A 26,921-nucleotide genomic window follows, 5' to 3' on the forward strand; every position below is an offset into this window, starting at 1 on the left:
CCAAAGGTGCCACTACATACATGTGCGTAATTCAACACATTGGTGTGCTGTGTGTGTGTCTGTGAGACATGCTGTGAAAGGAAATGTGAAACGTGCTTTGTCAGGCTTCAGCTCTCTCTGAAGAGCTTTCCCTTACCATCGTCGTCACCACACGCACACGCACACACACACACACACACACACAAACACAGCCTTTATTACCAAGCTGCACCAGTGGGGTTTATCCTCAGGCACCGTCATTATATACCCCATTGAGGGAGAGGGGAGAGTGGAAGGGAAGGAGAGAGTAGGAATAGAGGCCTTTCAGCACGTGAAGAGCCTTTCAGCTTCATTTGGGCCCAGTTTGAGTGGCCGATCAGTGTTGACTGGTGCGTCAGTGTTAAAAAAAAGCCTCTGTTGTTTCTCTGGTGCCTTAAAGCCCTTAACATTCCATGTTAAGAAAGAAAAGCAAGGATTAGCTGTTCTCAACGGGCCTCCGTGGTCGAGTCGTTGAAGACACTTGGCTTATTGCCGTTAATGCTCTCGTTGGCTGGCCCTCACTATATATTCGTCGCCAAACCCACTGGCTCCAGGTCATCTATAAATCACTTCTAGGCAAATCCCCGCCTTATCTTAGATCATTGGTCACCATAGCAACACCCACCCGTAGTATGCGTTCCAGCAGGTATATCTCACTGGTCATCCCCAAAGCCAACACCTCCTTTGGCCGCCATTCCTTCCAGTTCTCTGCTGCAAATGACTGCAATGAACTGCAAAAATCTCTGAAGCTGGAGACACTTATCTCCCTCACTAACTTTAAGCATCAGTTGTCAGAGCAGTTTACCGATCACTGCACCTGTACACAGCCCATCTGTAATTAGCCCACCCAACTACCTCATCCCCACATTGTTATTTATTTTGTTCATTTGCACCCCGGTATCTCTATTTGCACATCATCTTCTGCACATCTATCACTCCAGTGTTAATACTAAATTGTAATTATTTTGCACTATGGCCTATTTATTGCCTTACCTCCATTACTTACTACCTTTGCACACACTGTATATAGATTTTCTATTGTGTTATTGACTGTACGTTTTGTTTATTCCATATGTAACTCTGTGTTGTTGTTGTTTTTATCGCACTGCTTTGCTTTATCTTGGCCAGGTCGCAGTTGTAAATGAGAACTTGTTAAAGCTTGAGTCTTTCAAATCAAAAAGCTGCAATAGGCAAAGAAGTGAAGGAAAGTCATATATCCTGCTGGTAAATCAGATACCCATCTCTTAATAGTGTGAGGACATAAGCCAGGAGACACATTAGATCCCGCCTCATAAATATTCAGTCAGTTAACAGAGGAGGGAAGGTGTTTTAAAAAGTGATCAATCCAGAAGAGGCTGCGTCCCCCAGATCATCAGAGCGTTCCTCCAAGTCTCCCTCACTACTCCCTGAAGGAAGATGAGTGACCTGTGTGAGAGTGAAGAAAGTGTGTGCGTGTGTGTGTGTGCGAGCATGCGTGGCAGGACAGCCCCTCTGCGGCATCAGCAGCGGCGACTTAGGAGAGAAAGAACTGTTGGAGATAAATTGAATATTGCAAAGTCCTCCTCTCAGATCAAGGCGAGTGGAGAGATTAATGCTGGCCCAGGAGACCAGACGTGGAGGTCGAGCAAAACCATCTTCTCCTTGCCCAGAAATAATGCAAACAAATTAACAGTAGAGATGTCCTTTAAAACCATGCATTTGGGCTCGGCATGAAGGCTAGGCCAGACAACGGTCCACTGCCCATCATCTATGAAAAGCTCATGAAGGGCAATGGTAATAGAAAGCACTAAAGCATGGCAGTCTAAAGAGAGAGCCATATAAATCAGGAGAAACCCATCATTAAATGTGCCTGAACTCTAAGAAACCCAGAAACGTCAAACTTGACACTAGAGCTTAGGGAGCTATGACATGTTTTCAAAATGCCAATTTTTCATCAGAATATTCCAACTTATCCAATGTAAATTTGAACATTTTCCAATTCTTGGATGGGATTTACCTAATAAAACAGCGAATCAGGATATTGGAGTGTCCATTTGATCTCCCAGGAGGGGAAAAAAGGTGTAGGTGGGTATTTTTGGGGCAACCAGCCAAGGACAGAGAGAGATAGAGAGAGAGAGGGAGAGAGAGAGACTGCAGGAGGAGTAGGATGCTCTTGCCACCACAGCTCTCACGAGCACATTTTCACCTTCATCTTCCAATGCACAGGGGGGAGATTTATCGAAACACGGGGGGAAAGATGATAAGAATAAATCCTGTTTGGTTGACAGTCAAGCGGAGGTCTATAGTCTATAGATCATTCGCGCTCAGCGAAAAATTGATTAGAGGCATCTTCAGTCCACCTCCTAACGAGCCGAATGCACCTTCGCCACCATGGGTGTTAGGGCCGGGAGGAAGAAGTGTGTCAGTCGGAGGGTTGACAGCCTGAGATGAAGCGACATGCTGGGAGCCAAAGACGCCACATCCCTCATCATCACCTGGCGGAGAGTAGTAATGGGTCTCAACCTGAGGACTGTACACCCAATTCACCTCTGAATGAATAGGGGCCAGAGAGGGAAAACGCTGTGATCTATTCACACCAAAGCCTTGAGAGGGAGGAGGGAGGCGGTGTGAGAAAACAACGAGAGATTTTCAAAGCAAGGCCCCGGTCAAAGTTGAGATTCTGGGAAAAGTGTAGTCATTGAGTGTAGTGTTGTCTTCAGTATACTGATATCCTACAGAGATTTTAACTAAAACATAATGAGACAACCAGGGTTCTAACGCTGATATCAAACAGCCAAGTTAACAAACAGATCACCGACCATTTCGAATCCCACCGTACCTTCTCCGCTATGCAATCTGGTTTCCGAGCTGGTCATGGGTGCACTTCAGCCACGCTCAAGGTCCTAAACGATATTATAACCGCGATCGATAATAGACAGTACTGTGCAGCCGTCTTCATCGACCTGGCCAAGGCTTTCGACTCTGTCAACCACCGCATTCTTATTGGCAGACTAAATAGCCTTGGTTTCTCAAATGACTGCCTCGCCTGGTTCACCAACTACTTCTCAGATAGAGTTCAATGTGTCAAATTGGAGGGTCTGTTGTCTGGACCTATGGCAGTCTCTATGGGGGTGCCACAGGGTTAAATTCTTGGGCCGACTCTTTTCTCCATGTATATCAATGATGTCGCTCTTGCTGCTGGTGACTCTCAGATCCACCTCTACACAGACGACACCATTTTGTATACATCTGGCCCTTCATTGGACACTGTGTTAACAAACCTCCAAACGAGCTTCAATGCCATACAACACTCCTTCAGTAGCCTCCAACTGCTCTTAAACACTAGTAAAACTAAATGCATGCTCTTCAATCGAACGCTGCTGGCACCCGCCCACCCGACTAGAATCACTACTCTCGACGGGTCTGACCTAGAGTATGTGGACAACTACAAATACCTAGGTGTCTGGTTAGACTGTAAACTCTCCTTCCAGACTCACATTAAGAATCTCCAATCCAAAGTTAAATCTAGAATCGGTTTCCTATTTCGCAACAAAGCCTCCTTCACTCATGCTGCCAAACATGCCCTTGTAAAACTGACTATCGTACCGATCCTTGGCTTCGGCGATGTCATTTACAAAATAGCCTCCAACACTCTACTCAGCAAATTGGATGTAGTCTATCACAGTGCTATCCGTTTTGTCTCCAAAGCCCCATATACTACCCACCACTGTGACCTGTACGCTCTTGTTGGCTGGTCCTCACTACATATTCGTCGCCAAACCCACTGGCTCCAGGCCATCTATAAATCACTGCTAGGCAAATCCCTGCCTTATTTTAGCTCATTGGTCACCATAGCAACACCCACCCGTAGTATGCGCTCCAGCAGGTATATCTCACTGGTAATCCCCAAAGCCAACACCTCCTTTGGCCGCCATTCCTTCCAGTTCTCTGCTGCCAATGACTGGAACAAATTGCAAAAATCTCTGAAGCTGGATACTCTTATCTCCCTCACTAACTTTAAGCATCAGTTGTCAGAGCACCTTACCGATCACTGCACCTGTACACAGCCCATCTGAAATTAGCCCGCCCATCTACCTCATCCCTATATTGTTATTTATTTTGCTAATTTGCACCCCAGTATCTCTATTTGCACATCATCTCTTGCACATCTATCATTCCAGTGTTAATACTAATTGTAATTATTTTTGCACTATAGCCTATTTATTGCCTTACCTCCATAACTTGCTACATTTGCACACACTGTATATATATTTTCTGTTGTATTTTTGACTTTATGTTTTGTTTTACCCCATATGTAACTCTGTGTTGTTGTTTTTATCGCACTGCTTTGCTTTATCTTGGCCAGGTCGCAGTTGTAAATGAGAACTTGTTCTCAACTGGCTTACCTGGTTAAATAAAGGTGAAATAAATATATAAATAAAATAAAACGCTGATATCCATTATTTTACTGCAAGCACTTTGATTTGGCCAAAGATCTAAAGCATAATGTTACTTAATTAGGCAATATCCCACCAATATAATATCAACAACATCTCCATATTATATATATATATATATATATATATATATATATATCTTAACTTTAACCTGAATTTAATAAGATAACTGTATGTCCACTGTAATGGTCATACACCCAGGTGTTGGAGGATGTGAATAGCAATGTGTGCTTTGGGTTTCCCCGTCGGCCCTGGTGTGCCATGGCAGAGCCCATTAAAGCGCTGCCGGCTGCCAACACTCAAATCAGCCAGGCAGGCAGACAAGTGAGCTGGCAAGGCCCCGGAACATTTCTGAGGCCCTTCACTGACCCCCTCCACCTACACTTCCCTTACCCCCCTTGCTGGTACTAAAATTCCCCCCACCCAGCCCCCTCTCTCAACTCTCTTGCCTCCTCACTTACCTCTGGCCAGGCCTCGGCAAACCTGCCTCCTCTGATTCAATCTCCTCTCTACCCCCCCACCCCCCTGCGCGAGATCTCTCTGACAGGTAAACACGGTGGCCGCCACTTCAGAAAACAAATTGTTCTTTCTGCTGCAATTTCTGCTGTACTTACAGTACAGAGCTATGGAGCCGCGACCACATCTCCTCCACATCATTGCCCCCGCTGTCTCCCCTCCCCTCCCTCCCTCCTTCCTCACCCTTCCCTCTTCATCCCTCTCTCTGTCCCTCCTGGTTGCCTCTGATATGATGAAAACAGGCAGCCTCTTCCACATCGATCTGGGCCACAGGTAGACACACACACACACATACTTGTGCACAAACGCAAATGCCCAAGCAGCGTAATTTGTTTATTGGTTCTGACTCTCATCTTTGTGCACTCGGATGTCTCGAACAGTGTCCGATCTTCAGCTGACATGAACACCACAATTGTGTGGGGGTTCGAACATGTCAAGCGGGGTTTGTTCTGATTCATGTAACATAGGCTGAGGACCAACACCTTCTGGATGGTACACATACCGTGTTGCATTAATAACACAACCGAGTTGAGATGCAGCACTGCGTAGCTTACAGTACACAAAGATCTACCCCCTTGTCAAAACTGTTCTCAGGTCAGCTTCTACAGCCCAATCCAAAGTGACGGGGCAATCTGTAACTGGTCCAAGAGCTGTCGGCTCACAGCCCAAGAAACATCCTTTTCTTGTCTTTTAGCCTGTATGGGGATGTATTACAAACTCCTCTTCATGCGGACGGTATCGATTCCTGCGTGTTCCGTTCAGCCTCCATTCCGGCTCCATTCAGAGCTGACATCTTCCACAGTTTCCTCCAGGGGGGCTCTGTTCATTGCCTTTGCCTTTGATGGTGATAATGTGTGGTGCAGTGTCTTCTCCAAACATGCCTAATGAATGCCACAGTGAATGCTACCGCCCGTAGGTGTACATTAGCGGGAAAGTGCTTTTTACATGGGACTGGATTAGCATAATGGGAACGGCCGCGGCAGGCGGTGGTGGAGTAATTCAGAATGTATAATTTTGGGGGGCGGGGGAACGCAGATCAGATTGCGTCTGTCAGCTGGAATTGGGTGCATTTATCAGGGAAGAAGCGGTGTGGAAGCCCACTGAGAGGGAGTGGCGCTTCCGAAGCAGGGAGCCCAGGAGTGTGTGTGTGGGGGGTGGTGGGGGTCTGGTGGATACCTGCAGAGCCGGTGGCATGGAGCCACTGTAGCACATCATTTTCACCTAGCTAAACTGTTTCCGGGTACAGAGAGGGATGGCGGCTGCCAAAGGACCACACAAAGACACGTGCACACAAATGTGAGCACATAAACACAAGCATACACACACAGAGGCACTTAGAGTAGCACAAACTACCTCGAACACACATAGTCACAGCACCAACACACAAAAAGACAAAGGCCAAAGATTGCAGATAGAGACAGACATTCATTAGCAGATTCACACACAGACACACTCCCACACATATTCACCCTGCCTGAACTTCAAAAGGTCAGAGAAGGCAACAACTGTCCCACTGGACACAGACGTCAGTTCAATGTCTAGTTTTGATTTACTTTTGGTTGAGTTGTCAACTAATGTGAATTCAACGTGGAATCAACCAAAAAATGTCACCCTGTCATTGAATATAGATGAAAAGTTGGGTGAGTTGTTGCAAATCCAATCAGTTTTCCAGACGGAGAACAAGAATAAGATGTTGAGTAAAGCAGTGGGTAATGAGAGGGAAAGAGCAGGGGCAAATAGATAAGAGAGAGAGAGATTCAGAAATAGAGACTCAATATAAAAAGGAGAGAAGAAAGAGAAAGAAGAGGGAGAAAGAGAGAGGGGACACTAACAGTGTTTCATTTTCTCCAGATCATTGGTGCTTCCCCACTGGGTTGGCGCTGCCACACGCGGCTCCTTCATCATCTCTCTCACCTGGAGAACAGAGACTTCCCATGGCTGCTCATCTGCTCACCTCAATTACCATTCCCCATCAGAGCCCCACAGGAGCCATTGCACGCACACACACGCACAAGCAAACAGTCACATATAGACACAGTTGCACACACACACACAGTCACAAAAACTCAAACACATGCACACACACAAACACAGTTGATCTCATACACACAGAAACAGTAACACACACAGTCTCTCTCATACACACGCACGCACAGGGTTGATCTGATTAGCAGTCCCTTTATTAAATGAAGTATTTATTTCTTCTGCGAGCTCCATACACAACCCACTGGGCCAATAACTACTGGTCAAAAGTAGTGCACTATAAAGGGAATAGGGTGCCATTTGGTACGCAGCTTGAGAGTCTCGGATGAATCAGGAAGTGTGAACTTCAGAAGCCGACTGGGCAATAGAAGATGGATGGGTGGACCTTATGGAGGCAGGTGGTGCACAGTGAACTCATTGATTTACTTTTGCAAGGGAAAATCTATTTGGTTCTCGTTTTCCACGTTTTGGAAAAAGTGACTGTTCTCACATGTGATGGATTCAATAACCTTCACTTAGATAATAGGAATATAGCTCCCATCATCAAAGTGGAAATAGCTGGTAAAAGGAGCCCAATGTATACAGCACTGAAAGATGAGCAGTAGAAATCCACACTATCCCTCAAACTAGGAGTATATACAGATTATTAATTATTCTCTAGTTAGAAGGAACCCAGGAAGACTAGCAGTCACTAAGGCGTCAGCTAATGAGGACCCCAAAAAAAGAAGAGCACATCAACATTATAGAACAACGACAGAAACACAACACAGACAAAGAAACCGCATTGTTCAACTCACCAGCACACTTGGTCCGGGTGATGAGTGGAGGTCCTGGGGGTCCCGTGCCCCCCTCGCCCGGCCGGGTCAGCAGAACCTTGATCTCGTACTCCACGTCGGGGTCCAAATGCCAAAGCTTGTAGGTGGGGGCGTCCACAATGTGGGTCTCGGCCCAGTTGCCCGTGGTGGTGCGGTACTCCACCTCCTTCAGGATGATAGGGCCGTCCCCGATGATGGAGTTGGCATTGGGCTTGATCCACAGGTAGGTGGCCCCCACCGCCAGGAGCTCCGGAGGGGCAATGGGCGTGGGGGGAGCTGAGGGGGCAGAGAGAGAGAGTACCATGGAGATTAGAATATAGGTCAGTGGTTCCCAAACGTATATGGTTCAATGGTTGAGGTCACTGGAATTTCCTGATGTCAATTTGGGATTGTGTGCGAGAACATTTTGGTAACCCCTGGGATAGGTAATGGTGGCAGCATTATTTGGTCAGTTATGAATGAATGCCATGGAGCATGTAAACTGTGTCATATCAATGCATGTAAACTGGTTGTTATCAAACACTTTCACTTTCACATTGTGAAATCAAAACCAAGCAGACTTGAGTGGTACCCTTCTGCCAGAGGTAAATTGTAGCCAAACTAAACTGAATGCCTGCAGGAGCATCACATCTAATGAGGTGAAGTGCCTCACTCTTTCCCATATTCCCCTTCGCTGCGCGCTACCCTGCTCTCCACTCTACCAACGCAGCCCTGATACCCTGCGACACTATCCACAAGAGACAACACTGGGCTTCCAGTGCATTGAACGGCTCCGTATCTCTCCTTCCTTCCTCTCGACAGGGGGGAACGAGATAAGAGAGACACACAGTGAGAAAGATAAAAGAGAGAGAGACAGATAGACAGACAGACAGACAGACAGACAGACAGACAGACAGACAGACAGACAGACAGACAGACAGACAGACAGACAGACAGACAGACAGACAGACAGACAGACAGACAGACAGACAGACAGACAGACAGACAGACAGACAGACAGACAGACAGACAGACAGACAGACAGGGAGACAGGGAGACAGGGAGACAGACAGGGAGAGAGAGAGAGAGGCTAACGAACAGAAAGACAGGGAGAGAGAGAGAGATAGAGAGAGAGAGAGAGAGAGAGAGAGAGAGAGAGAGAGAGAGAGAGAGAGACGGAAGAGGAGTAAAGCAGAGAAGTGGGTAGTGATCCTCGTCTGAGCATGGGAGACCACCCGTGAAGGTACCCAGCCATGCGTAGCAGCGGCAGACTCAGTCCCCCATTAGAGGGTGTTGCTCAGTGTGTGTTCCCATGTAATGAACTAAGCCAGATTACCAGGCCACATTTAGCTCCTCCATGGTTGGAGAGACTGAAGACTGAAGAAGCTACAGATGCCTTGAGGTCATTCTCAGGGAGAGTTTACTCTATGACTAAAGAGAAGTTGACTTGAACTGTATGGTGTCCATATTAGGACAGCCTCAGTCTCAGAAGGATTTGCCTTAGGCTGTCCAAATATGGACACCGTAGGAGTGCAGGAATTTTGCCCTGACTATGTGACCTGCGGGAAATACTCTGGGCCCATGTTACAGTGAGGGAAAAAAGTATTTGATCCCCTGCTGATTTTGTACTTTTGCCCATGGACAAAGAAATGATCAGTATAGGTTTATTTGAACAGTAAGAGACAGTATAACAACAACAAAATCCAGAAAAATGCATGTCAAAAATTTTATAAATTGATTTGCATTTTAATGAGGGAAAAAAGTATTTGACCCCCTCTCAATCAGAAAGATTTCTGGCTCCCAGGTGTCTTTTTATACAGGTAACGAGCTGAGATTAGGAGCACACTCTTAAAGGGATTGTTCCTAATCTCAGCTTGTTACCTGTATAAAAGACACCTGTCCACAGAAGCAATCAATCAATCAGATTCCAAACTCTCCACCATGGCCAAGACCAAAGAGCTCTCCAAAGATGTCAGGGACAAGATTGTAGACCTACACAAGGCTGGAATGGGCTACAAGACCATCGCCAAGCAGCTTGGTGAGAAGGTGACAACAGTTGGTGCGATTATTCGCAAATGGAAGAAACACAAAAGAACAGTCAATCTCCCTCGGCCTGGGGCTCCATGCAAGATCTCACCTCGTGGAGTTGCAATGATCATAAGAACGGTAAGGAATCAGCCCATAACTACACGGGAGGATCTTGTCAATGATCTCAAGGTAGCTGGGACCATAGTCACCAAGAAAACAATTGGTAACACACTACGCCGTGAAGGACTGAAATCCTGCAGCGCCCGCAAGGTCCCTCTGCTCAAGAAAGCACATATACATGCCCGTCTGAAGTTTGCCAATGAACATCTGAATGATTCAGAGGAGAACTGGGTGAAAGTGTTGCGGTCAGATGAGACCAAAATGGAGCTCTTTGGCATCAACTCAACTCGCCGTGTTTGGAGGAGGAGGAATGCTGCCTATGACCCCAAGAACACCATCCCCACCGTCAAACATGGAGGTGGAAACATTATGCTTTGGGGGTGTTTTTCTGCTAAGGGGACAGGACAACTTTACCGCATCAAAGGACCATGTACCGTCAAATCTTGGGTGAGAACCTCCTTCCCTCAGCCAGGGCATTGAAAAAGGGTAGTGGATGAGTATTCCAGCATGACAATGACCCAAAACACACGGCCAAGGCAACAAAGGAGTGGCTCAAGAAGAAGCACATTAAGGTCCTGGAATGGCCTAGCCAGTCGCCAGACCTTAATCCCATAGAAAATATGTGGAGGGAGCTGAAGGTTCGAGTTGCCAAACGTTTGCCTCGAAATGTTAATGACTACAAGAAAGCGTTTGACCTCTGTAATTGCCAACAAGGGTTTTGCCACCAAGTACTAAGTCATGTTTTGCAGAGGGGTCAAATACTTATTTCCCTCATTAAAATGCAAATCAATTTATAACATTTTTGACATGCATTTTTCTGGATTTCTTTGTTGTTATTCTGTCTCTCACTGTTCAAATAAACCTACCATTAAAATTATAGACTGATCATTTCTTTGTCAGTGGGCAAACGTACAAAATCAGCAGGGGATCAAATATGTTTTCCCTCACTGTATAATGTTGAAATGAACGTTAATACATTTTACATTTACATTTTAGTCAATAAGCAGACGCTCTTATCCAGAACGATTTACAGGAGCAATTAGGGTTAAGTGCCTTGCTCAAGGGCACATCGACAGATTTTTAACCTTGTCGGCTCAGGGATTAGAACCAGCGACCTTTCGGTTACAGGCACAACGCTCTTAACCACTAAGCTTCCTACCACCGGTAAGGTGACATGGAGAGCGTTCAAATGTCCTAACTATGCTATCATCAAAGGGTTTAAATCTGCTGTTCTAATCAATCACAAACTTTTAGGGAGAATTATTTTGTCAGTCTTTGCCAGTGCCTTATGGAAGAATAATGGTCTGCACTCTAAAGCAAAGTATTGTCTCTCAAACTTTTTCAGAGGGCCATTACAATATGCGTTGTGCTTGCATTCTTGGGAGTAAATGCCTCATCTATCATCGGGCTCCTATTCATCTCAGGGACATGGCATCTCGGGAAGGTGCAGAATGATTATAAAGCATTGCTTTTCCCCCATTCCATTAATAAAGGCGCACTACTTCATTTATTTTGGTACGAGCAAAGGCTGTGTCAGCACAACCTATCAGCAGCGTGTTCTCACCGCCACTCCTCATTGGCTGGGGCCATTTGAACGGCGCCATGACACTGCCCACCGGAGAGAAGAACAGATGTTAGAGTCTGAGTGATTTCTGGCACAGGGCGCAATGAGGAAAATGTGCCATCCAGGTAAGTCATCATTACAAATGGTAGAGTGAACACATGCTAACAGGGAACAGGTGATGCAGTGTTTACGGGGTTGGTGAGAGCAAAGACGGCACATGGTGTCGTTTTGCTTTGGTTGTGCATGGCGAATGTATCTGGCGTAATAAAAGTAGCCAGATAGGTACATGAATAAAAGGCCAAAACTCCCACTTAAGAGGCGAAGAGAGAGGAAAGGGCCAAGTGACTGTTGTCGTCTACCACAGCAACAAGTGACTGTTGCCGTCTACCACAGCAACAAGTGACTGTTGCCGTCTACCACAGCAACAAGTGACTGTTGTCGTCTACCACAGCAACAAGTGACTGTTGTCGTCTACCACAGCAACAAGTGACTGTTGCCGTCTACCACAGCAACAAGTGACTGTTGCCGTCTACCACAGCAACAAGTGACTGTTGTCGTCTACCACAGCAACAAGTGACTGTTGCCGTCTACCACAGCAACAAGTGATTGTTGTTGTCTACCACAGCAACAAGTGACTGTTGCCGTCTACCACAGCAACAAGTGACTGTTGCCGTCTACCACAGCAACAAGTGACTGTTGTCGTCTACCACAGCAACAAGTGACTGTTGTCGTCTACCACAGCAACAAGTGACGGTTGTCGTCTACCACAGCAACAAGTCGGGTGTTGCGTCCTTGTATCCTCTCTGGGAGGTATCAGGCCAACCATGGCCCTTATCGAATGCTCTCCGCTAAATGGGGTTCACTTCCATTTTCCGGTGTTGATATTTTTGCAGCATGGGCAAACCACACAACGGCTATCAGTGCGTGCTTCGGGTGCATTCAGGGTAAAAAGCAGGGGAGATCAGGGCCCTGTAATTTGCCCTCGTTTTTATCACCTGGTACACTGCGGGGAGTATTTGGTAACACTTTACTTGACACCCAATGTCATAACATGTCATAAAATGGTCATAACACTATCAAGACCCATATATTTACACCTTGTGTGACATATATTGCATTATTTTATGGCTGGTTATGACATAAGAGTTTTTTCCCTGCAATGAAGTTTCCTTTAGTTTGAAATGTTGTCTCTTAAAACCTTTGTTTTGTTGTAATGAATTCTTTACAGTTATGTTTTTTCCATCATATTTTTAAATAATAATTATGACCGTCCTGTCTCGCTTAACTTGGACTAAGAAAATAGACTTTATTACACTGTCAAGAAGCGTTATGACCATCATAATCATATAAACCAGAAAGGCCTATCACGTACATTCCCTTATATCAGTCATCAGTCATAAAGAGGGTGTCTTGTCCTGCTCCTGAAATCTGCTCCTGCATTCATCCCAGTCATCAGCAACAGAGCATTGGGGTAGGTGCATGTCTGACATCAATGTGTGCACAACTACAATGACGATTTAATATGGTCAATAAAAAAGTATATAACATAAACAGACTGTTGACATGTAGGCTATGGTGTAATGGAATGTTTTGCCTTGTGTGGTAGGTTTTATGTGTTTTGGCACTCTTATGTAGGTGTCATAACCAGCCATAAAATAATGCAATATATGTCACAACAGGTCTAAATAAACATCCCTTATGGGCACTGTCGCTGGACCAGACAGGACTAGCAAAAAGTGCTCTTCACTGACGAGTCACGGTTTTGTCTCACCAGGGGTGATGGTCGGATTCGCGTTTATCGTCGAAGGATTGAGCCTTACACCGAGGCCTGTATTCTGGAGCGGTATCGATTTGGAGGTGGAGGGTCCGTCATGGCCTGGGGCGGTGTGTCACAGCATCATCAGACTGAGCTTGTTGTCATTGCAGGCAATCTCAACGCTGTGCGTTACAGGGAAGACATCCTCCTCCCTCATGTGGTACCCTTCCTGCAGGCTCATCCTGACATGACCCTCCAGCATGACAATGCCACCAGCCATACTCGGTTAATAAAAAAGTGGTCAGATGACGCAGATGCTAAGCTACAGGACTGTTTTGCTAGCACAGACTGGAACATGTTCCGGGATTCTTCAGATAGCATTGAGGAGTACACCACATCAGTCACTGGCTTCATCAATAAGTGCATTGATGATGTCGTCCCCACAGTGACCGTACGTACATACCCCAACCAGAAGCCATGGATTACAGGAAACATCCGCACTAAGCTAAAAGGTAGAGCTGTCGCTTTCAAGGAGCAGGACTCTAACCCGGACGCTTATAAGAAATCCTGCTATGCCCTCAGAAGAACCATCAAACAGGCAAAGAGTCAATACAGCACTAAGATTGAATCGTACTACACCGGCTCTGACGCTCGTCGGATGTGGCAGGGCTTGAAAACTATTACAGACTACAAAGGGAAGCACAGCCGCGAGCTTCCCAGTGACACAAGCCTACCAGACGAGCTAAACCACTTCTATGCTCACTTCGAGGCAAGCAACACTTAAGCATGCATGAGAGCACCAGCTGTTCCGGATGACTATGTGATCACACTCTCCGTAGCCGATGTGAGTAAGACTTTTAAGCAGGTCAACATTCACAAGGCCCAGGGCCAGACGGATTACCAGGACGTGTACTCAGAGCATGTGCTGACCAACTGGCAAGTCTCTTCACTGACATTTTCAACATGTCCCTGACTGAGTCTGTAATACTAACATGTTTCAAGCAGACCACCATAGTCCCCGTGCCCAAGGACACTAAGATAACCTGCCTAAATGACTACCGACCCGTAGCACTGACGTCTGTAGCCATGAAGTGCTTTGAAAGGCTGGTCATGGCTCACATCAACACCATTATCCCAGAAACCCTAGACCCACTCCAACTTGCATACCGCCGTAACAGACCCACAGATGATGCAATCTCTATTGCACTCCACACTGCCCTTTCCCACCTGGACAAGAGGAACACCTACGTGAGAAAGCTATTCATTGACTACAGCTCAGCATTCAACACCTTAGTGCCCTCAAAGCTCATCACTAAGCTAAGGATCCTGGGACTAAACAGCTCCCTCTTCAACTGGATCCTGGACTTCCTGACGGGCCGCCCCCACGTGGTAAGGGTAGGTAACAACACATCTGCCACACTGATCCTCAACACGGGGCCCCCTTCAGTGGTGCGTGCTCAGTCCCCTCCTGTACTCCCTGTTCACCCATGACTGCATGGCCAGGCACGACTCCAACACCATCGTTATGTTTGCCGACGACACAACAGTGGTAGGCCTGATCACCGACAACGATGAGACAGCCTATAGGGAGGAGGTCAGAGACCTGGCCGTGTGGTGTCAGGATAACAACCTCTCCTTCAACGTGACCAAGACAAAGGAGATGATTGTGGACTACAGGAAAAAAAAAGAGGACTGAGCACGCCCCCATTCTCATCGACAGGGCTGTAGTGGAACAGGTTGAGAGCTTCAAGTTCCTTGGTGTCCACATCACCAACGAACTACCATGGTCCAAACACACCAAGACAGTCGTGAAGAGGGCAAGACAAAGCCTATTCCCCCTCAGGAGACTGAAAAGATTCGGCATGGGTCCTCAGATCCTCAAAAAATGCTACAGCTGCACCATCGAGAGCATCCTGACTGGTTGCATCACCGCCTGGTATGGCAACTGCTTGGCCTCCGACCGCAAGGCACTACAGAGGGTAGTGCGTACGGCCCAGTACATCACTGGGGCCAAGCTTCCTGCCATCCAGGACCTCTATACCAGGCGGTGTCAGAGGAAGGCCCTCAAAATTGTCAAAGACTCCAGCCACCCTAGTCATAGACTGTTCTCTCTGCTACCACATGGCAAGCGGTACCGGAGTGCCAAGTCTAGGTCCAAAATACTTCTCAACAGCTTCTACCCCCAAGCCATAAGACTCCTGAACAGCTAATCATGGCTACCCGGACTATTTGCACTGCCCCCCCACCCCATATTTTTACGCTGCTGCTACTCTGTTAATTATTTATGCATAGTCACTTTAACTCTACCCACATGTACATATTACCTCAACTACCTCAACTAGCCGGTGCCCCCGCACATTGACTCTGCACCGGTACCCCACTGTATATATAGCCTCCCTACTATTATTTTATTTTACTTCTGCTCTTTTTTTAAAATAAATGCACTGTTGGTTAAGGGCTGTAAGTAAGCATTTCACTGTAATGTCTGCACCTGTTGTATTCGGCGCATGTGGCCAATACATTTTGATTTGATTTGATTTGATACTGCTCGTTCTGTGCGTGATTTTCTGCAAGACAGGAATGTAAGTGTTCTGCCATGGCCAGCGAAGAGCCCGGATCTCAATCCCATTGAGCACGTCTGGGACATGTTGGATCGGAGGGTGAGGGCTAGGGCCATTCTCCACAGAAATGTCCGGGAACTTGCAGGTGCCTTGGTGGAAGAGTGGGGTAACATCTCACAGCAAGAACTGGCAAATCTGGTGCAGTCCATGAGGAGGAAATGTACTGCAGTACTTAATGCAGCTGGTGGCCACACCAGATACTGACTGTTACTTTAGATTTTGACCTCCCCTTTGTTCAGGGAAACAATATTCATTTTCTGTTAGTCACCTGTCTGTGGAACTTGTTCAGTTTATGTCTCAGTTGTTGAATCTTATGTTCATACAAATATGTACACATGTTAAGTTTGCTGAAAATAAACACAGTTGACAGTGAGAGGACGTTTCTTTTTTTGCTGAGTTTATATCTGTCATGACAGTGTTATAACCATATTATATAACTTGTCATAATATAACCATAGCCAGATAACGTGTTACGACGCTGGGTGTTAAAGTGTTACCGAGTTGGTAAATCGGGGATATTCAATAAAGCTTTGACAATCACACAATATCACAGGAAGGAAGATAGAGGGAAATGGGGAGGAAAAAGTATAGCATATAATGGGAATTTGTAGCTGTGAGACAACAATTACCTAAATCTGTTTTTCCCCTTGCACTTGCAAAAAAATAAGAGAGTGATCGAGAAAAGCGAGGTGATGCACGTTGAAACGTCATTAGCCAAGACTACCAGCTTCCCAGTATCATTATCACCACAAGCCTAATTTTCAGCTCCCTGAATTCTGCGGCGGCACACCGATAGCCCCCACTGCTTTCATGTGCAGCGCACTGAAGGGAGCGCTTCGCCACCCAGGAGCGAGCCCTCAGAGTGTTCTGCTGATTAAATCAATTTATTTCATGATTTTTCCAGGGACCGTCTCCATCCATCTTTAATGAGAGCTGATAACAGCTTGAGGATCTGAGTGGGAGTAATTTAAGGTAGTGTAAAAACACGCCACCAGGAATTATCTCTCGTATATCTCTCTAATATCAGCATGTTTTGAATTGGTATCATAGTATACCTTGAGCCCCACTTTTCCTATCATTGCTTTTGAATGTGGTGGAATCAGCATTATATAGGCTATACATTGTTATGTATATCAGTAGTGCTACGATTTGACCTTCGTGGAGGAAACATGGAGTCTTATCTGCATTCTAGGATGATTGGATATGTATTTGGGGGAACGGATTGTATTGGATGCAGTATATCGCTCCCCTCGGCTAATGTCTTTGTTGCCTGTGATGTTACTTTCCAGTGCATGCTCACAAGGAATGCTTTATTCAAAGGGTAAGGCAAAACAAAGGCCAGGGGGAAAAATATATCTGAGTGAGGATATAAAATGATATAGTGAGAGAGAGACGTAGAGAGAGTGGAGAAAAATGCATCCACTTGCATTCAAAAGGTGTGAGGCCCAGGTAGAGAGCCAATGAAATGCATATTCCAGGGGGGGATGTCTCCCCCACAGGAACCATGGGAATGAATCGTCCATTCCCACTGCTCAAAGGAAACATAACACTGTGGACACCTGACCTGCAATCCCAACTCCACAAACACACACGCGCTTGCACACGTGCGCACGCACACATCCACATGAAAAAATACTACAGTTTACTATACAATACTACAGTACTTACTATAGAATTCTGTAGTAAACTGTAGTAAACTGTAGAATACTATACTGCACACTATAGTATCCCTTAATCATGTGTAGTACTTACTATACAATTTTGTAGTATACTGTAGAATACTATAGTAAATACTACAGTATTATCAACAAACAAAAAACTTTAGCAAATACTACAGTAATGTCTGGATAAACACTGCAGTTCGCAAATACACTACAGTTTTTAACTATAGTAATACTACATTATTTAATTTGCATATACCCTGCCTATTCCCCTCCCCAAATCCCAATTTGTGCCACCCATAAGTGAGAAACCTACATGCCAAATATAGACTATATACAGTATTGTGTTCCCTTCAGGTTATAGAAAACAGCAGAGGATCTGTTCAGATCCCAGTCCTACCTACCTACCTACCTACCCACCCACCCACAGGTTATGGAAAATGTGTACAGTAGGTTTCCTCAAGGAGAAAGCCACCACTTCTATGTCAAAGATAATCAAACAAAAACACTATAGTAAATACTACAGTAATGTCTGTAAAAACACTACAGTAAATACTACAGTCAGCAAAAATGCTACAGTAAATACTACAAGTGGGGAACCGTCAGTGCCTTCTAGTCCAGAGAAGGCCTAAGGATTTATAAAAATATATATATTTTTTTGTAATTAAATGTATATTTAATTTCTATTTAATCTTTACAATAATCTGATTTCATCTCTTTATTTTGTGTTGGAAAGAGAAGGGAATAGAATACTGAATAGAACAAATTATCCAATCAGGATTTTCTTTGGTGCTCTCTGCGTATAAAAATCTAATCAACTGTATTAGAGTGTGTTGTAGTAGTGTGACAATGTTAGCTAGCTTGTGTGGTAGTAGTGTGACAATGGCAATGGTGGCTTCAGCAGCTGTTATCAACTTCAAGGTGAATGTTGTTGCTAATTTGTCAGCATCACCCTTTTCAAGATTAACTTTCGAACTTTGTTTACAAATGATCATAATCTGGTGAGTGACATTGTTTTTTGTTGCAGCTCGCTTGCTTTTAGCTATCTCTTTGAAAATAATGACTGTGAAACGTTGCATTTCAACTTCAGATCAACGATTAGTTTGATGAACATTATAAAATATATTTGCAATGAGAAGTAATAGCTGGTTTGTTAATTTCATTTTGCGCTTTTGTATTGTTCTGATTTCATGGGGCCTATTGGAGTGAATGGGCTGCTTATTCTTTAACATTATTTGATGCTGTGTGTGACTGCTGTCTTCTGCCTATCAGCCGTGTCTATGTGTTTTACCAAAATTGGCTCTCCTTCAGCGCCATGGAGTGCACAGGTATTACGGTCGCTGTCCTTTCAGCACCATGAGCCTGTCACCTTTGATGTGACACTGTTGTTGTTGCTATTGGTGATAGTGTGATAGTGGTGTTGGCCACCATAAGTTGTGTAAACAGTGCATTATTTTATGCTGTGTGTTTGTCATGTTGTGTAGATGCCGGTTCTGTCTCTGTGTGTGTGGCAGCCTGAAGGCCTGTTTAACTAATTCATAATGTAATCAAAAGGTATTGATCCCACTTCACTGGAACTAGTATTGTCCGACTACAGAAGATATAATGTCGGGCGCATTAAGTGATGCTATGTTTGCTGTATTTTCTAGATTTTTATGTTTGATACAATGTGGCAGTCCCCTGCATCTCTCTGATTCAGAGGGGTTCCGGTTGCACCTTGTGTGCAATTGATGATAAAAATACATGTAATCCTTTTTAATACAAGATTTTGCCGATAGACATGGTCGCTTGGTTCCTGACTCCTAATTTTCACAAGCATTTCGCTACACCCGCAATAACATCTGCCAAATATGTGTATGCGACAAATAGAATCTGATTTGATTTGAATATATCAATTTTTTACTACAGTATTTAAACTATAATAAACTCAAAATACTATAGTATACTACAGTTGTTTCCGCAAAAACACTACAGTGAATACTATAGTATTTATTCATGTGGATACACACACACACACACATACAAATAAACTGGCACAAACTGTTTGAAGTGCTAACTCGGGCTGGCTGCTTATCTCCCCTGAAGTATTTTGGCTCTCTAATCCATCTCTGTAACTCAGCCTCTTCACAGGCTGCTTCCTGCCTCAGCACGCCGCAGCAGAGCCCCAAATCCTCTGGTAATGTGTTCTTCCTGGGCTGACTCCTTGGAGATAACGTAGGCCTCCCATTTTCGCCATCACACCATGACAGCTTCACTCTCTCTCTTCCACTTCCCTAGCCCCCCCACCATCACAGTTATAGTGGGGGCCCACCTCTGGCCCCACCTCTAGTGGCCCTCTACTTCTCCGTAGGGGCCCCCATATACTCACAGACTGATGAGCTGGTCGGCTGCGCCAGATAAGCTATGGTGGACTCACAGGGAGGTATGGAGTTCTACAGCATATGGGCACGGACTAGGGGAGGAATTTGATTCTGTGTAACTGTTTTTTACCTACTTCACTGAGCCAGAGAGAAAGATAGAGAAAGAAAAAGAGAAAGAAAAAGAGAGAGAAAGAAAGAGAAAGAGAAAGAGAAAAGAGAGAGAGAGAGAGAGAGAGAGAAAGAAAGAAACGAGAGAAAGAAAGAAACGAGAGAGAGCGAGAGATTGAGATGAGAGAGAGAGAAAGCAAGAAAGGGGGAAGAGAGTGTGAGAGACAGAGTGAGTGAGAGAGGAAGAGATGGATAGTGAGAGAATCTACTGAGCTTCTTATTGTCAGCTAAATGAGCGCCCATCAAACCGCAGTCAAAGTGAATTTGGTTCATGCCATATAGCTTTGCTGATAGTCAACTAAAGCAACTTTAAATGGCTTGTGTAAAGGAGATGTGCAAACCACTTATAGTCACAAGTAGAGCATCAACGTTTACCTGGAAAGAACCAAGCTCTTCCTCAACGTAAACGGTTTCAGCAGCCTATCATCTCTGTGACTTGCTCTGACAAGTACGGAAATGAAAAATAAGCAAAAATATAATTCATGAAGATTTGTATCCGGGATGTATACTTAGAAAATGGTATACTTGGAAGTATATTTGGAAATGGAAATGTGGATAAAGTTTAAACACATATCTTCAGCTACTATGGAATGCAGCACCAGAAAAGTATCTAGTGTACAAGAGGAGTGTGCTGGAGTCATAGAATTAGGAATTAGAATACTAATATTTAGTAATGTAATAGGATCTCTGTGGTTGGAGTACTGAAAGGTTATGATGTCATATGGTCTTGACATACTACTATACACATCACATGCTGTAGATCTCTACCATCACTTCTCTGCAGATGGGGGGGAGGTAACTGTCAAGGTCTGCAACAAACCCTTCTCTTCCTCTCTTTGGATGCGTCCCAAATGGCACCCTATTCCCTTTAAAGTGCATTGCTTTGACCAGGGCCCATAGGGACATCCCCACTACCTATTAATAAATGAGTCATGGCTCCACTGAATTATTCTCTCTTATGCCTCCACTGCCCTCTTCACATGAAAGATGACTGAACTAACTGACCTGGTGCTGGATATTCAACTATAGGAGAAAGCCCAGAGGACATAGTTAGGGAGACAGGTGTCGTGTGTCACGTACAGTGCCTGGCACACACACGCCCACATATGAAAGAACGACCCATACACACACGTGCGCGCAAACACGGGACTTGTGTGCAAAGACACACATGCACATGCACACACACACACAGGTCATTATGATTGTGCTGAGGATTGGTGTGAGGAGGATGATAGCTCAGCACTTGAAGTGGTTGTCATACAGCCCATAATTGCGGTGTCCATATTATGACAGCATCTGTCAAGAGAATGGCTCAGTAGCTGTCATTACTAGTCATTAAACGTTAGCAACATAGATATCACTGTCTCACACTTCATAGAAGTCATTCATGTATGTCAGTTCATATGAGTTCATGACTGATAATCTGTTATTCCTATGCCATGACAGGTTCTTAAGACTCAGATAAAAAGGCCTTGCAGCTGAACCGTTGATAAGTCTCCTTTCAACCCTCTTGTCTTTGTTTTTTAAAAGTAAAGCCCCAGAGGATACATTTGTACTTTAAAATACAATCATTTAGCATTGTGAAAATTTTTGTTAGTGTCACGCCCTGACTCAGGGGACGCTTATATGTTGAGTCAGGGTGTGTATATTCCTTGTTGTGCTTGTTCTATGTATGAGGATCTAGTATGTCTAGTTCTACGTTGGCTGGTGTGGTTCCCAATCAGAGGCAGCTGTCGCTCGTTGTCTCTGATTGGGGACATACTTAAGCAGCCTATTGGCACTGTCTAGTTGTGGGATCTTGTTCCTGGTAAGGTTAGTTGTGTATTCTACCTTAGGACTTCACGGTTCGTTTTCTTTGTTGTTTTGTCGTGTGTTTATTAAGTTCAATAAACATGTACACATATCACGCTGCGCCTTGGTCTGACCCGTCTTTCAACGAACGTGACAGAAGATCCCACCAAACGAGGACCAAGCAGCGTGCCCAGGCGGAGCGAATAGCCATGTCACAGGTGGGCAATTTGTGGTCATGGGAAGAGATATTTGCGGGGAGAGGACCATGGGCTAAGGTAGATGCCCAGGCAGGAGAGAAGCAACGGCAACACAGAGGAGGCCGGTCGAGGAGGAAGCCCGAGAAGCAGCCCCAAGAAAAAAAATTTGGGGGGCACACGGGGTGGTTGGCGGAGCCTAGTGTCAGAGCAGAGCCAACTCACGCAGTACTGTGTCGCCAGTGCGCCGGCACAGTCCTGTACGTCCTGTGCTTGCACCACGCATGTGCCGTGCAAAGATGGGCATCCAGCCAGGACGGGGTGTGCCGGCTCAACGCTCCTGGTCTCCAGTACGCCTCCTCGGTCCCGCATATCCTGCGCCGGTTCCACGAACTGTGTCGCCAGTGCGCGTGCACAGCCCAGTGCGTCCTGTGCTGATGCCTCACACATACTGTGCGGAAATAGGCATCCAGCCAGGACGGGTTGTGCCAGCTCTCCGCTCCAGACCTCCAGTCCGCCTCCACAGTTCGGTCCGGCCTGTTCCTTCTCCTCGCACCAAGCCAGCGGTGCGCGTCGCCAGCCCGGCCCGGCCTGTAACTGCTCCTCGCACCAAGCCAGTGGTGCGCGTCGCCAGCCCGGCCCGGCCTGTTCCTGCTCCTCGCACCAAGCCAGTGGTGCGCGTCGCCAGTCCGGTCCGGCCTGTTCCTGCTACTCGCACCAAGCCAGTGGTGCGTGTCGCCAGCCCGGCCCGGCCTGTTCCTGCTCCTCGCACCAAGCCAGTGGTGCGCGCTCGCCAGCCCGGTCCGGCCTATTCCTGCTCCTCGCACCAAGCCAGTGGTGCGGCGTCGCCAGCCCGGCCCGGCCTGTTCCTGCTCCTCGCACCAAGCCAGTGGTGCGCGTCGCCAGTCCGGTCCGGCCTGTTCCTGCTCCTCGCACCAAGCCAGTGGTGCGTGTTGCCAGCCCGGCCCGGCCTGTTCCGGCTCCTCGCACCAGACCAGTGGTGCGCGTCGCCAGTCTGGCCCGGCCTGTTCCGGCTCCTCGCACCAGACCAGTGGTGCGTTTGTCCAGTCCGGCACGGCCCGTGCCCGTTCCACTGGTGCCTGGTCCGGCACCGGTCACCTGCTCCACTCCGGAGCCAGAGCAGTCCGCTCCACCGGTGCCTGATCCAGTTCCGGTCAGCTGTTCCACTCCGGAGCCAGAGCAGTCCGCTCCACCGGTGCCTGATCCAGCTCCGGTCAGCTGCTCCACTTCGGAGCCAGAGCAGTCCGCTCCACCGGTGCCTGATCCAGCTCCGGTCAGCTGCTCCACTCCGGAGCCAGAACAGTCCGCTCCACCGGTGCCTGATCCAGCTCCGGTCAGCTGCGCCACTCCGGAGCCAGAGCAGTCCGCTCCACCGGTGCCTGATCCAGCTCCGGTCAGCTGCGCCACTCCGGAGCCAGAGCAGTCCGCTCCACCGGTGCCTGATCCAGCTTCGGTCAGCGGCTCCACTCCGGAGCCAGAGTAGTCCACTCCACCGGTGCCCAGTCCAGCTCCGGTCAGCGGCTCCAGTCCAGACCATGACGTCAGCCCCTCTCCAGGTTCGGGGTCTCCCACACCAGGTTCCAGACAGGGCCTGGCGTATCGTGGGAGGAAGGAGAGGGGAAGCAGCGCGCCGAGGTCCAGACCAGACCAGAGGCGCAACAGGGAGGCGGAGTGTGAGAGGTCGTCACGCCCCGAGCCGGATCCGCCTCCAAGGCGGAATGCCCACCCGGCCCCTACCCTGTTATGTTTATGTTGTGCGGTCGGAGTCTGTCACGCTTATATGTTGAGTCAGGGTGTGTATATTCCTTGTTGTGCTTGTTCTATGTATGAGGATCTAGTATGTCTAGTTCTATGTTGGCCGGTGTGGTTCCCAATCAGAGGCAGCTGTCGCTCGTTATCTCTGATTGGGGATCATACTTAAGCAGCCTATTGGCACTGTCTATTTGTGGGATCTTGTTCCTGGTAAGGTTAGTTGGGTATTCTACCTTAGGACTTCACGGTTTGTTTCCTTTGTTGTTTTGTCGTGTGTTTATTAAGTTCAATAAACATGTACGCATATCACGCTGCGCCTTGGTCTGACCCGTCTTTCAACGAACGTGACAGTTAGCGTGACAGTTCCATGTATATATTTGAAATGCATGTATTGCATTGCATTGTTTTGTAATGTCATTTAAACATATTTTAACCAATTATGTGCTGGTTCAAAAGCTGGTTTGAAATGCATTTTCGGTTTACAAGTCTAACACATATGAATGAAAACGGAACATATGACATTTTCATTAGGGCTTGCAATTGCTGAGAGAAAAGGTTGCTGTCTTAGAGCTAATTTCCTGCTATTCTACACATTTTGTCATGAGGCTGAGAGAAAATGTTGCAGTTTTAAATCTAATGTCATATTATAATTTTTTAAAATCCATGGCATGAAGTTTTCCTAAGCTGTATGGGGTTCCCGACCACTGGGGGGAACCCAACCCCCCCAAAATAAAACTAAACAAACAATCGTCAGCCCCCACGCACACTAGGATTTAATATTTTCCAGGTATGTTATAAATGTTCCAAACGGAGAATAAATCATTTTTCTCCCGGGTAACCCTCTATTTCACGGCAAAACCGAAAGTTAAAACTGTCACACCCTGATCTGTTTCACCTGTCTTGTGCTTGTCTCCACCAGGTGTCTTCCATTTTCCCCATTATCCCCTGTGTATTTATACCTGCATTTTCTGTTTGTCTGTTGCCAGTTCGTCTTGTTTTGTCAGGTCGTCCCAGCGTGTTTCCTGTTTTTCCCTGCTCTCTAGTTTTTTGTTTCTAGCCTTCCCGGTTCTGACCTTTCTGCCTGCCCTGACCCTGAGCCTGTATGCCGTTCTGTACCTGCCTGATTCTGACCTGGTTTATGAACTTCTGCCTGCCCTGACCCTGAGCCTGTCTGCCGTTCTGTACCTGCCTGATTCTGACCTGGTTTATGAACTTCTGCCTGCCCCTGAGCCTGTCTGCCGTTCTGTACCTGTCGGACTCTGATATGGTTAGGAACCTCTGCCTGTCCTCGACCTGCCCTTTGCCTGCTCCCCGTGTTATAATAAATTATCTGAGAACTGAACCTGCCTCCTGTGTCTGCATCTGGGTCATATCCTGAGGCGTGATATAAAACCATTGGACAGAATCATGTGCCATTCTAAGGTGTATTATATATCAAATCTAACATTTTCTTATTGCATTTGTTATCATTCATTAGCCTAAAAATCTATAGTAATTTGAAAGTGATAAAGTCAATGATCACCTCTCTCTTGTTTTAAAATGTTTATTTATGTCGTTGGGGTTTTGAAACAACCTGAATCATGAGGCAAACAGAACAGGTTCAAATTAACAAAACACTTTATAAAACAAATGTAGGGCCTTCTTCTGGGCCTTCTTTATTAACGTAAGCCTATTCACAGGAATGCTAGGCTATGATAATTAAATAAATAAATCAACACCTGACATACAGTAGGCCAATAATAAATCGGTCTTTTCACAAAATAAAATGTTGGTCAAAACACCTAAGCTAGCCTACATCGTATCCAAATATAGCCACAGCATAAAATAAATGAAACTTTCTGGCTACACAAACTTGGTGTTGATGCTGAAGAGGAAGATAGGGAACGAGGAAACATAGGCCTACACCCAGTAGGCTAGTACAAGCTGAGAGGGGAGCTGTGCAGCACAGTGGAGAAAGTGAGGAAGATTGCATGTCAGGGGTCAGTGATTACAAGCTACAGGGGTAAGCTACATGAAGGAAGAGTTTGGGAAAAAGCTCAAGATGAAATTGGACTGCTTTTATTAATTTTTGAATAAATAATAGTATTAGCCTACCCTACCGGTAGCTCAAAAGTTGGAGCCAATTTTGTTTGCATAGGCTACTAACTCCATTTCAAGGTCATGTGTACAGTTTCAGGATAAACAAGGTGTGCGATTTGAATTGATGGCGACTTTGTGTAGCCTAAGTAAACAGCGCACGAACTCACAGACACAGAGTTGATGATTGATCATGCAAATAGCAGATCAGAGAAGGCCATAGAGAAGCCAGATTTAGGCATTGCATATAATTGAACAGTTCACGTCATGCTGTTCATATAAATAATTTATTATAATTTACCGGTTTCTCGCAATTATTTATCTTGGGAAACGGGAGTGGGTTTGGGCGGTAAACCTCGGTAACCCGGTTCCCACTATTGAACCCTAATGCACACACACAGGCTCACTCGCACACGTGTAGCTCCGTTGGTAGAGCATGGCGCTTGCAACGCCAGGGTTGTGGGTTCGATTCCCACGGGGGGCCAGTATGAAAATGTATGCACTCACTAACTGTAAGTCGCTCTGGATAAGAGCGTCTGCTAAATGACTACAATGTGAACACACACACGGTTATTTTATTTCTCAACACAGTATCTCATATCCCCCAGAGTAGATCAAGCTGAGACAAAATTATTTGGAAAACTTTTCGAGACAAAGGTGTATAAATGGCAGCAGTATGGGTTAAGGTGGGTTAAGGATCAAGGCGGCACATGTGAGTGTAAGGAGACGTAAAGGACAAATAACTGCTGTTGTAGATCTTCTTTAGCGTGTACTACCATTTATGAGGTGTGTCTGAGGTGTGAAAGTGGAGAAAGAGAAGGAGAGACAGGAGGAAAGGAGAAAGGGACAGAAGGCAATAGAAAGTTGAGAGGAGGAGACAGTGGTGAGAGAGCGAGAAGAGAGAGAGGTTGTTAATGGCTCGGGATTGATAAACCTCACTGTTTTAATCTCTTCCAATACCTGTAATTCCCTGCTTTTCCTCAGCCTTAAGTGGCATGTGGATCCAGCCCATGACATGTTGATGGGGAATTGAGAATGCACTGTTGAACGTAAAATGCTCTA

The 26,921-nt window shown here is 46.1% G+C and overlaps 1 protein-coding gene across 1 annotated transcript in view; it reads right to left on the minus strand.

The window, feature by feature from the left end:
* Window positions 1-26,921, minus strand: part of LOC121578298 (receptor-type tyrosine-protein phosphatase T-like) — a 510,655-nt gene that overhangs the window by 284,920 nt on the left and 198,814 nt on the right. Inside the window, exon 7 of the mRNA XM_045223992.1 lies at window positions 7,751-8,044. Within this exon, the coding sequence (XP_045079927.1) occupies window positions 7,751-8,044 (294 nt within the window). The remainder of the gene's footprint in view (window positions 1-7,750; window positions 8,045-26,921) is intronic.

This window comes from Coregonus clupeaformis, chromosome 12 (assembly GCF_020615455.1).
Source record: "Coregonus clupeaformis isolate EN_2021a chromosome 12, ASM2061545v1, whole genome shotgun sequence".
Classification (NCBI taxonomy): domain Eukaryota; kingdom Metazoa; phylum Chordata; class Actinopteri; order Salmoniformes; family Salmonidae; genus Coregonus; species Coregonus clupeaformis.